This window comes from Protomyctophum parallelum (genome assembly GCF_964188405.1).
Source record: "Protomyctophum parallelum genome assembly, chromosome: 14".
Lineage (NCBI taxonomy): Eukaryota > Metazoa > Chordata > Actinopteri > Myctophiformes > Myctophidae > Protomyctophum > Protomyctophum parallelum.
The window spans coordinates 22686884-22699323 of NC_139709.1; the positions used below are offsets into that span (position 1 = coordinate 22686884).

Below are 12440 nucleotides of genomic sequence, written 5' to 3' on the forward strand. Positions count from 1 at the left end.
TACAAACGATGATATGCACAAAGAGCTTACAGTCATTAACATAAACAAAAAATAGAATGTATATAATGTACTGTATATAGTCCAACATTTTATAATTGTTTCTTTTTTTTCCAGAACTGTCCATCAGTCTTCAATATAGTCCTTTTGTCCTCCTTTGTAGTGCTGTAAACTTTTTTTTTCCTTACGAAAAAAGCAACAAAAAAGAAAGAAAGAAAGAAATCTTTGTGGAAGAGTCTTGTTTGTTTTTTTTGGGGGGGGGGGGGGGGGGGGGGGAATAGAAGTCACTGGTTTGCATGACAGAACGGGGTGCATTGAATATGTGCTGCATGCTGCCCTCCACTGGTGAGGACTGGAGGTGTGTTACAGAAAGGGGTTGGTGGAACCTCCTGGGAAGGATCCTGCTGGGGCTCCCGCCTGAAGCAGCACACAGGGACAGGAGGGTGGGGGTTGACAGCAGTTGTACTTAAATAAAGGTAGTAATACCACGATATTAAGAAAACATTTACCTGAGTAAATGTATGAAAGAAATGCCCAGCAAGTCTCATCACTTGTGCTTACATCTACAATATTAAGAAAACATTTACCTGAGTAAATGTATGAAAGTATTTTTCAAATTTTGTTGAACTTGCAGGGTTATTTAACGTATAATAATAATAATAAACATCATATTGAATAATTGCAATTATTCCATTCACATATTCAGCACAAAAGCCTTCTTTTAAATATGTGAGAAAACAAAGAGGATACATGCTCACCATAAATGGGTTACTGGACAAGCCCGGGCCAGCCATAGCCTGGCCAAATGGTGTCATGGAGACCTTGTTCTGACCGTACACTGGATATGCAGGGCCTAGGGAAATGCAAGAGAGACTGGGCTTCATGTCAAATGTTGGCCCCGGGCCTGCAGTCTTCAACAGTAGTTTGCATTACTTTATGGTTTGTTTGTGCAAGTTAGAAACCCTTGCAACTGTAGAGTCAAACATGAACAGTCATGTTTTGTCAAGTCATTCTTGACAAAACTAATATGTGACTTAAGACTGTGAAATGAAACATTACAAGGTGATGTTTCAGGGTGCATTCAAACGTGAACGATGCGCAGTCAATGATTTCAGTTCCTGTTCAGTATGTTTTGTGGTCCAAACACAGCCCATATCATACTCCAGTATCTGCCATTGAAAAGTCAGTTTTGCTATGAAGCATAACTCCCAGTATAGAATGCCACCACATGGACAAAAATGTCCAAATCTGAGGATTATTTCAGTCTTTGTTCAGACTGCAGGCAATTCCTTTTTATTTCTCAAAAAGTATCTTTAGGACCGACTGTCCAAACTGTAATTTGCAAGTCATCATTCGTGTATGGAGAAATTGTCAACCCATCTGCACTAGTTGCTGTGGTAACGACTTAACAGCATGAGTAATGCTTTATTACTGTACTCGTAATTTGTATGATGGTGTCGCAAGCTGAAAAGTGTGTAGATTGGCTATTTCCGCAGTGATACAAAAAACGTAGAAATCAGGCTTCAGTGACCAGACTGAGACATCTTTACAAATCAAATTTGAACCACCTAGCAACATAATTCAAATATGATTCTCAAAACTGAGACACATCTTTACATATCAGATTTGAACCACCTAGAAACAGGGTTCAAATCTGATTCCTCAAAATGTGTTTCCATGAAACAGTCGTTTCAACCAATACAAGTAAGAGGTCTTTCATTGGCAGGTACTGTATGGGTAGAAGGGGCTAACGAGTTGGGGTGTAGCGAGGGGGCCACTAACCATTCGGCTGAGGGTGATAGGCCCCAGGCTGGGGGTAGGGGACTGGGGCCTGGCCGGGGAAGGGCTGCTGGAAGGTTCCGCTGAAACTGGTTGGCAGGCTGTAGGAGGACGCATTCCCAAAGCCGGCGGGCATGCTCATAGAGCCAGTACCGAACGATGCTACGACACACAACATACAGCAACGTGTGCGCACGATGTATGCACACACATACACACACACATACACACCACATTATGCACACGCACACACAGGTAACGGAGGCACGGACGTGAATTTTAAACAGACACAACTTACCTTATCAATAAAAAAAACTAGCTCACTTACTGGCTAGTGGCTAATACAACTGGCTGTTTAGAAATGGACAAATAAAGTGAGCCAATGCACACGAACATACCTGCGGCTGGGGCTCTGCCATTGGTCTGGAAAGGATTGGTGGCCATTTCAGGGGCAGCGGCTGCAGCAACGAAGGGATTTGTGGACGGGACAGCTGGAGTGAATACATGGGCAAGTAAGAAACGTTAACACAGTATTTGCATTCATACATTCAATCATATTGAATATAATACATTAGGGGTGCAACAGTATATCAAAACATGATTGATTTAGAGTATTAAATAGTTTAAAGGAATATTTGTTTGACAAGTTGCTTGATTCAGTATTTAGATATTTGATATCAATTTGTAAACACCCCCTTGTGTGAGGAGACCGTGGTTTTACAATTACTTCTTTTTTGCCTTTATTATTCTTATTTTCATTTCCCCCCAAAATGATTGCGTCTTGATGTCTATTTTCAAGACGCGTCTTTTTTCACGTCACGTCAAGACACGTCTATTTTCAAACCAATGAATTATCAAATATGGCTTCACTGGTTAATCGATTCATTGATATATAAAAATAAACCTGATTCTTGATTATTCAAATAATATAAAAACTAAAGTAATCAATAGTTGCAGGCCTACACTACAAACATTTATTACAAAAAACACCTCCAAAACCTGGCTGCATACTGTGTAGAACAGAATGAGTCTGGGCAGGTGAGGATCCCAGCACAGCTCCAAACATATTCCTGCAAAAACAAAATCTATATTAATTAGACTTACATCCATTTAAACAATATACAACGCATATCAAGCTGCAGCTGTCTTAACATGTTGTTTAAAGCTTGCATGTTAAGGTTTGTATGTGCAGGCAATTCAACACAAAGACACAGTGCCATGATTTGGGTATTTAAGTTTTTCCTTTGTCTAAGGCATGGGTTCCCAAAGTTGGGGTCGCGACACTGACTATGGGGAAACGAAATTATTTGGTACAATTTTATTTGCATTTTGTTTTTCTCCTCAAAAGATATTTTTTTCAGGGGGCTAGTGTATTATTATGGTGTGTGTGATATGAAATGTGAGCTTACCACAGTAATCCTTAATCATTTTAACAGTTTAATAACAAAACTTGAGATATATGCATAACAGTTATAACCAAAGATCTGAAAAACACCACTGGCACACAATCTTTCATTGTTAGATCATTGGTCAGCAATACCACAACATTTGTCTCACCCTTGCGCGTTGCTGCCCGTCGGGGCAGAGGAGCTAAGCTCATTGTCTAGGTCAGCCAGAGCTGCATAGCGGTCTTCTGCAGAGGTCCCAAATTGGGACTGAGCGGGGACTGCACTGGACATGGACGGGATTGGCACGCCTCCCCCTGAAGAGAGAACGGAGTAGATAATAGTCTTGCCCAGGCGTGATAATAACTAAAAGAGGGCTGAGTGGCCAATAGGGATGGAAAATTAAACAGTAAACTGTGTACACGTAGCTGGCGGTAAGAGACATCTAAGAAACCACAATGCATTTTAAAACATTTCCATACAGACAGGTGACTGTATGTGGACGCTCTTCGACTTGTAGGCTTGCTCAAGTACCGGTAGTCAATTAAGCTATATACAGTATGACGGTGTAACAGTCGTGTGATGCAATACAGTTTGTATAAAGATGACATCATGCTACGTTTAACCGCTAACCAACACATTCACACATGTAAACACACAGGTAAACAAAATGTTTAGCTGCATCAGGACAACATAAAATTGGACAATGTGTAAAAACCTGCATGTGAATGGAGACAGGAATGAGAAGGCGTGGATAGGTGGGGTTATGGACGTGGTGGAGAGAGGGGGTACCTGATGACAAGGACTTGGAGGGGGGTGACGTGCCCAGATGGGATGGGATTGTAGAGTTGCCAAACGCTTCAAAGTTGGCAAAGTTGGCATTTGAATTACCCTGAGTTGCTGTGGCAACAAACAAGGAAACAAAAACACCGAAATGAGAGGAATGCAGAACTCAGAGAATGCCACAGGATGGTGACAGTGATAATGAAATGACCTGGATGAAACCAACAAAAAACCCAACAAAAAAGAAAAGAATGAAAGAGTGACCATGCCAGTTGCTTAGTGGAGGGGATATAATAATCTTAACCAAGAAGTGGCTACCTGATTGGCTGGGAAATTGTGCAAAGTTGGCAAAGTTGGTAGAGCTGGCGGCCTGAGAAGGCGGGGCAGCAAAGATGTCTCCGCCCAGATCAGACAGCAAGTCAAACTTCTTCTCCTGGTGGTTGATGCTGTGAGGCTGTGAGCGAATCAACCCTGGAGACTGTGGTAGGGAGAGGTGATGAGGGGTTAGACATGTGGTTTACCGCCCTCGTCCTCCAGGACCGCTGCTAGACAGCCTAGACTTGGTATTCTATCCTTCTCTACTTACAGAGGCCGACAAAATGCTAGCCCAACTTTGGAGAACATTTTGTAATCAATTTGAAAAACGTAGATTTGTTCAAAGTTTCTATTTGAAAAAGAAGAAGAATAATGAACTTGTAAAAAAACAGACAAGAATCAGCTGTAGGGATCCTAACAGAAAACCAGAGGTATAATAGGGCTGATAGGACAAAAAACTGGACTGTAAAGATGCATTCTAATGGGAAAGCAGACATTATGTTACCTGGCGAGGCGGGGTCTTGTTGAGGTGCAGTGTTTTGAGTGGCTGGACCTCGGGGGTGCTGCCTGTGCTGCTGGCTGAGGAACCAGACACTGAGGCCTGGACAGTGGCTACTGCCTTTGCCTGGTCTGGAGGAACATACCTACACATGCAAGAATGCAAAGTACGTAGGTCCACATACACGCATGCAACCCTTTTTTCCACTTAACAGATGTTCACACCAAGAACACTGACTACAGTACAACCATAACTCAAAATTGTTTCGACTTAAGTGGATGGCAGAGTCCAGACCACAACAATAACGACAATGATAGATGGATCACTTTCAGAGCGATAGAAACAGTCAATCAAAATCTATCAGGACGGGATGCAATGCAATCGGTCTCACCAACGGAATCAGTGATAGTTTTGTAATTATTATTATTAACAGAGATACAACTACTATCTTGCCTTCTTATAATAAATTAAGAGTAAGATTATCCAGATAGCATCTGCATGCATCTTTCAGCACCATTGTCACGGAGGCGGAGATCTCCTGAGACTCCCTCCATGTGTGGGCTCTGACATGTTTGGTGCCACTGTTTACACAAAGTATCGTTCATCAGTGTGGATGCTCGTCGCTCACATAATTATCCTTATAGTGCTTGGTGTGAATGGCTATTTATACAGGTCAATATATCACTCTGGAATTCTCTGCCTAAAATATATCTATATGCTGTCAATAACAAAATTACTTTCAAAAAGCATACCAAGAAGAGATCTTGATCGCTTGATTGGATAACATTAGTAGCTGTAGAGATTAGGAGACCCCTGTTGCTTAATAAAGCTTTAATTTTAAAAAACATTTGTAAATAAACAAGGGCACCCTTTAACAAAATACATAGCTAACAATTAATTGTCATCTAGTCAGATTACTTTTAAAGACAACTAACTGAGTTTAGCTCTTTGGCTCTGCTATCATTTTAAATAAAACTCACCATCTTTTCTTCTCATATTTTTCCTGAAGGAATTCTTTTACTTTCTGTGGTTCACGGAAGTCTGGCACAACCAATGTCCTGTCATCATAGAGACCCAACCAGATGTGTTTACAGACCTAAGAAGTAGGGACGGAAATTAGAGCCTGATTTATAGTCCGCCATAAGACGAGACGGTGTTGCACGCCAAAAATACTGCTATTTTCGGCACACAACACCTTCGTAAGTCAGGGAATGGCAATAAAGTAGACTGTAGCTAGCGGCAGACTTCTAATATGAATGCTGCTTCTCAGTCCTTTCACTAGGACGTGCAGACCGACCTACCTCATTATTGTGTTTCTGTAGAAAATCGATCTCCTGTTGTGTGAACGTGGTCATGGAGATGGACTTCACTCTATGTGGGGGATTCAGACCTCGTCTGTGTGTGGAGGAGAAGAACGTTAGGAGAGGCAACAAAGACAGAAGCAGGAGACATTCACACAGTTCATCTGCCCAAAAGAAACTCCAACAGATCTCCATTCACCTTCCACTGCAGGAGTGTGGAACCACTATTGCACATTAATTTAGGGGTTAAAATTATTAAGAGAACTTCATCCTGAGGATCTTTATTTGATTTTTATTTCATTTAAGCAACTTCTATGTCCTACCCAGGATTCAAAACTGGGTCTCTGGCGTGAGAGACCAGTCATCTACCACTCAGGCAAGAGGCAACCCCTTAGGCCAGCGGTTCCCAACGTGGGGTCCGCGGACCCCTAGGGGTACGCGACGCATAGCCAGGGGGTACCCAAGCCCCCTCAAAAAAAAAAAAAAAAAAAAAGGGGTTTTTTTTTTTTTTTTTTTTTTGAGGGGGCTTGTGAATCATGGTGTGTGTGTGTGATATGCAATGTCCAGTACCTCCCCAGTGCCTCCCCAAGTGCCACCCCAGTGTCTTCCCTGCAGTGTCTGCCCAGTGCCTCCCCAGTGTCTGCCCAGTGGCTCCCCAATGTCTCCCCAGGGCTGCAGTTTCTCCCCAGTGCCTCCCCAGTGCCTTCCCAGTGCCTCCTGCAGTGTCCCCTCAGTGCTTCCCCAGTGCCTCCCCAGTGTCCCCCTGAGTGCCTCCCCAGTGTCCCCCCAGTGCCTCCCCAGTGTCCCCCTGAGTGCCTCCCCAGTGTCTCCCCAGTGTCTCCCCAGTGCCTCCCCAGTGCCTCCCCAGTGCCTCCCCAGTGTCTCCCCAGTGCCTCCCCAGTGTCTCCCCAGTGTCCCCTCAGTGCCTCCCCAGTGTCCCCCTGAGTGCCTCCCCATGCTCCCCAGTGTCCCCCTGAGTGCCTCCCCATGCTCCCCAGTGTCTCCCCAGTGTCTCCCCAGTCTCTCCTCCTTTTTTGAGGGGGCTTGTGAATCATGGTGTGTGTGTGTGTGATATGAAATGTCCAGTACCTCCCCAGTGCCTCCCCAAGTGCCACCCCAGTGTCTTCCCTGCAGTGTCTGCCCAGTGCCTCCCCAGTGTCTGCCCAGTGGCTCCCCAATGTCTCCCCAGTGGCTGCAGTTTCTCCCCAGTGCCTCCCCAGTGCCTTCCCAGTGCCTCCTGCAGTGTCCCCTCAGTGCTTCCCCAGTGCCTCCCCAGTGTCCCCCTGAGTGCCTCCCCAGTGTCCCCCCAGTGCCTCCCCAGTGTCCCCCTGAGTGCCTCCCCAGTGTCTCCCCAGTGTCTCCCCAGTGCCTCCCCAGTGTCTCCCCAGTGCCTCCCCAGTGTCTCCCCAGTGTCCCCTCAGTGCCTCCCCAGTGTCCCCCTGAGTGCCTCCCCATGCTCCCCAGTGTCCCCCTGAGTGCCTCCCCATGCTCCCCAGTGTCTCCCCAGTGTCTCCCCAGTGCCTCCCCAGTGTCTCCCCAGTGTCTCCCCAGTGTCTCCCCAGTGCCTTCCCAGTGCCTCCCCAGTGTCCCCCTGAGTGCCTCCCCAGTGACCAGCCGAGTGCCTCCCCAGTGCCTACCCAGTGTCCCCCTGAGTGCCTCCCCAGTGCCTTCCCAGTGTCTCCCCAGTGCCTCCCCAGTGCCTTCCCAGTGCCTCCCCAGTGTCCCCTCAGTGCCTTCCCAGTGCCTCCCCAGTGTCCCCTCAGTGCCTTCCCAGTGCCTCCCCAGTGTCCACTCAGTGCCTCCCCAGTGTCCCCCTGAGTGCCTCCCCAGTGTCCCCCCCGAGTGCCTCCCCAGTGCCTCCCTGAGTGCCTCCCGAGTGTCTCCCCAGTGTCTCCCCAGTGCCTCCCCAGTGCCTGCCCAGTGTCCCCCCAGTGTCTCCAATAGCAATACAAGAGCAATAATACAAATCAATCTTAATTTATTAATCTTATTCATTAATTATTGAATCAAATTAATTAATTAATCAAAATGTTCGACGCAAGAAGGCCCCCCTGCGGCCTGCGCCCAGCACCATGCCAAAGCTTTTTCCTGCAGGAAACACTGCTTGTGGTTGTAAATATATTGTTATCTGTGTTGCGAGGATGAGGGGGTACCTGGAAAAATATCTACCGCAAAAGGGGTACCTGGTCCAAAAAAGGTTGGGAACCCCTGCCTTAGGCAATGCCTCAGGCAATGTAATGTGGCAGCAACTGAAAATATGCAGTTGGACAGGACAGTTGGTGTATAATACCAAATTCATATGCACGTGTACATAGACATACGCTGATGTTCTCTTTTTTTGAACTCTTTTTTAATAATAATAATAATTTAAAAAAAGAGTAATAATAATAATTATTATTATTATTATTATTACCTATGCTGCTGCATTGTCTGAAGGAAGTGAACTAAAATAAGTTTTAAAACAATATGTATTATGTACCAATAAAGCACAACCTTGAACCCCCAGGATACACACAAAGATTAGACACACCAACGGACCGACATGCGGAAACAACGGTCGGACATGTGCTGCTCCGTGGCAGTCCGTGCTTGCGGTTAGGTTAGGGTTTGAGGTAGGTTGTTGGTCTAATGGCAGTCAAACCAAGTATGTCTAAACTAAAGCCTGTACCCTGAACCCCCTCCCTGGCCAGGGGAGAGATGGTGATTATGAGCTTCCGGCAGTACTACTTGTCAACCAGTAGGTTTCCTACTCCTCCAAGGGTCTAAATGTTTCAATGGAAGACTAGGGAGACCAGTCTAACCACTGCAGTGCAGACATACAAGTTATATTGTATTTACATACTCTACTATATTACAGATTAAAACATCAAAATATGTTCCAGGTTACAGCTTAACCCATTTAGGCCTGACCTCGAAATTAAAAAAAAAAAACTTCTAAATTCTCCAGTTTTCTGAAATAAATATTTTCACGATTGAAAAAAAAATAGCAGACCTACAAGCTCATACCACCGAGTGGCACGCTATGAGCTTGTAGATCTGCTATTTTTCAATGACTAAATTATAACATAATGTTTAAAACACCAAAAGGGGTTCCCGCCCCAAAATGGGTTAAAATAACATTATACATGAATGCTCAGATCAGAGATGTGTTATGTGCTACCATTCGCAACCTAAATATGCTGTAGTGTAGTGCTGTAAGTGATATTTTGTACTTACAGCACATGTAATACTGGAAGCTGACTTCAGATGTCAAGTGACATATGACTAATGGTGTGTTTTTTTAAGGAAGAGTGACTGATTGGTTAATATGCTTAAAAGACAAGTCTGGAGTACTAAATAACATATAACCTCCTTTCCTACTTATATTGATCCAAAATTACTTGCCATGGGGTCTAAATGCAGAATTGCCCCTGTCGTCCAGTTTCCCCAGCAGCATAGCCTACTCGGAATCCATAAGCATAATTGCTACTTTCACTCAAATCTTTGCTTCTGGGGGGTCCCTGGAACAACATATTTTCAGATGGGGGTTGGCGGGCAATTACATATATTTTTGGGGGTCCTTGACATGAAATAGTTTGAGAACCACTGACATAGAAACATGGGTTTTTCTCTTTATCTTGTTTACAGAAAATCTGCCTAACCATGTCACTGGTGGACGGGTTTCTGAACTGCCCACAGCCCATAAAGAAATTGTGGTATTTTATCATGAACATTAGTGAGGAACAATTATATGAAGATAGGTTGAAAAGTGGTGAAGTGGTTCTTTAAGCAATTTGTTGCGGTCAAAATGCCTTGGTTGTGCCACACAAGCTGCCTCAGTCTGCTAAACAGATGTTTATGCCGTTATGTGTTTTGCCAAGTCCCGGATGCGATGTGATTGGCCTGGCCAGTACATTCACTTTGATTGGCAGTTGTGCTGAACACTCACCCCAAAACATGATTTACGAGACTGTGGCGACTCGTGTGGCACAACCAAGGCATGGATGTGTATGTAATGACAACTAATGACAACACATTCTTCTTAATATATATAAGCTTCTCTTCAAATGTAGGCCCAATATTTCATTACTCACAACACCAAGTGGTACTTATCTATTGATCACACTCAGCATTCTGTTTTACAAATGCTGACCAGGGCTGAGGCCTGGGGAAGCAATTTGACAATACACATTTGCCATTACTAGGGACTGTCAAATAAACTCCTCACAAGCAATATGTTGCAAGAAAATCAACTCTAAATTGTTGTACTGATCGTAGTTAGACAGTTATAGGCTATAAGTAATCATCACAATTCACATTGAAAGTTTTTGCCTCACAGGCTTACACATGACACGACATTGGTCAGCAGCACAAAAAGACCTTCTTCCCCATTTTGTGAAAAGTGTTTCCCAATTTGTGAGACACTCCCTAAGATAAGATATTTACTTATCTTGTGTATATAGTCCTGAGATAAGGATTGTGTGTGTGTGTGTGTGTGTGTGTGTGTGTGTGTGTGTGTGTGTGTGTGTGTGTGTGTGTGTGTGTGTAACTGTGTTGTGTGTGGCTGGGGATGTGATCAACATGACTTGCAGCAGCTGGAGGGATGTCCATGTATTGTAAAGTTCAACGTGAGGAGGTTGGCCTGCTTGTTGTGACGTGATGTTTTGAAACACACTGCTCAAATATTTGACTTTCTTGCTATCTGGAACGCATGCAGTACTGCTGTAACCTTGACTCACTGAGTCAGAAGAACCAAGGCAACGGAAACAACATTTCTCAACCAACTTACTTTAAACACAGCTACGATGATGCCATATTTGCCCAGGGTTCAGAAAGTGAGCTAGACCTTGTAAACAAAAGCTTGATAGAATTGAGCCCTGCCCATCCCGGGACAAACGGCCTGCCCTGGGGGCTTAAAAAGCACAGATACCTGTCCTGAATTAGCTGACGAGCTAACGGTACCCTAGAACAATGACAAAGGATTCGACAGTGACGTCACAAATAAGAACCATGAAGCTAAGCGCTTCAGACTCATGGGGGACTGTAATATGTTAATTAAAATTTATATTATTTGTATAAAGAAATGCAAATATATTGATATAATTATTTATTATTATTATTTTATTATACATGTAAAAATGTAACTAATGTAACTTTAATGTCTGCCTTTTCTATATTTCATATATCCTTCTCAGTATATTTGAATTATGAGTTACTAAAAAAAAATTATGTTCTTAAAAAGAAATGCAGGCTACATATTTCCGCTTGTTCGTGATATCACCGTCGTATCCTTGTCATATTCGTCCTAAACGGTATGTACCTCCGCTCTCTCTCTCTCAAATCAACAACATGCACGACCCACCGCCCGAAGGCGGGCACCGCGGGCGGCTGGCCGCGTTAACAACAGCCGAGAAAAGAGCACCGACGCCGGACAGATGTGGCCACAGAGCCGCGTTACTCACAGGATGCCGGAGCAGGTGGTGCAGACGAACGAGCCCACTGTCATGTTGGCGTAGGTCGGGCCGCGCTGGTCGCAGTCGAAGCATTTCCTATTCGGCGGTAAGCTGGTCATTTCCCGGAGCATCTTCAGATGGGTCTCCTCCTGCTTTCGCTTAGCACTCGTCGCCATGGCCGAAATCCAACTGCCGTCGAACGGGGAGACGAAGGGGGTTTAACGGAGTCTTTTCCAATTCTGTGGAACTTGTTCGGGAGGGAAGGACGACGTCTTTCGGGGTGGACACAGACTTGCCTCGACGGCGGCGGTGGCCCAGAATAGTGAATACTACAGATAGACACCTTGCGGGACCGCTGTCATGTCACCCGCCCAGCCAGTCAATCAACACTTCCTGTTGATGACTTCAAAATAAAGTTACTAGACTGGTCTGGAGCGTTTAACTGTATGGACTAGACGTATACATTGATTTACGGACCCGGTATAGTCATTTTAGTAGTCTTGCGTTGATAGACTGTTGCCTCTCGCAATTTCCAAATGTGGAATAGTTGTCTGTCTACGCGAGACTATCATTTTAGTAACTTTAGTAATAATCAAAATAAAACCATGTTTTGGAAATGTAAATCCAATCGTATGGTCCCCCCCTGGGTAAGGGTAACTTCAGAGATTGTGTAAGAGCTTGATCTTTTGTAGCCACGCGCGCCAATTAAAAATATATGTTCTCATATTCTGTCTCAAAAAGCTGAGTGTCAGGCAGCTAAGGCTACCGCTACACCATTTACAAATCAAAAGAAAAATCCAACTATACTTTCATTTCGACGGAGGGAGAAAATAATCACTTCACTTCCGGCCGTGTTGTGGCCAGCTGTGAGCTATTTGACGCAACCACTGGCAGTGACAAATCACTTCTTTTATGCAGAAAATAGGAAATATCAGCACCATCGTCGCCA

The 12440-nt window shown here is 44.4% G+C and overlaps 1 protein-coding gene across 2 annotated transcripts; it reads right to left on the reverse strand.

Annotated features, from left to right (window-relative positions):
* Nucleotides 1–264: 264 nt before the first annotated feature.
* On the reverse strand, nucleotides 265–12005 carry agfg1b (ArfGAP with FG repeats 1b). Of its 2 annotated transcripts, XM_083782189.1 has the most exons (12): nucleotides 11501–12000; nucleotides 6060–6153; nucleotides 5739–5854; nucleotides 4765–4903; nucleotides 4263–4422; nucleotides 3954–4061; nucleotides 3334–3478; nucleotides 2767–2846; nucleotides 2175–2267; nucleotides 1780–1938; nucleotides 756–850; nucleotides 265–414 (listed from the first exon to the last, which is right to left on the reverse strand). In XM_083782189.1, the coding sequence occupies exons 1-12, from the start codon at nucleotides 11665–11667 to the stop codon at nucleotides 361–363; spliced, it is 1410 nt and encodes a 469-aa protein (XP_083638315.1). In that variant the 5' UTR covers nucleotides 11668–12000; the 3' UTR covers nucleotides 265–360. The 2 variants fall into 2 exon arrangements, with proteins under 2 accessions (XP_083638315.1, XP_083638316.1); XM_083782190.1 differs by lacking the exon at nucleotides 3954–4061 and having other exon boundaries at nucleotides 11501–12005.
* Nucleotides 12006–12440: the final 435 nt, after the last annotated feature.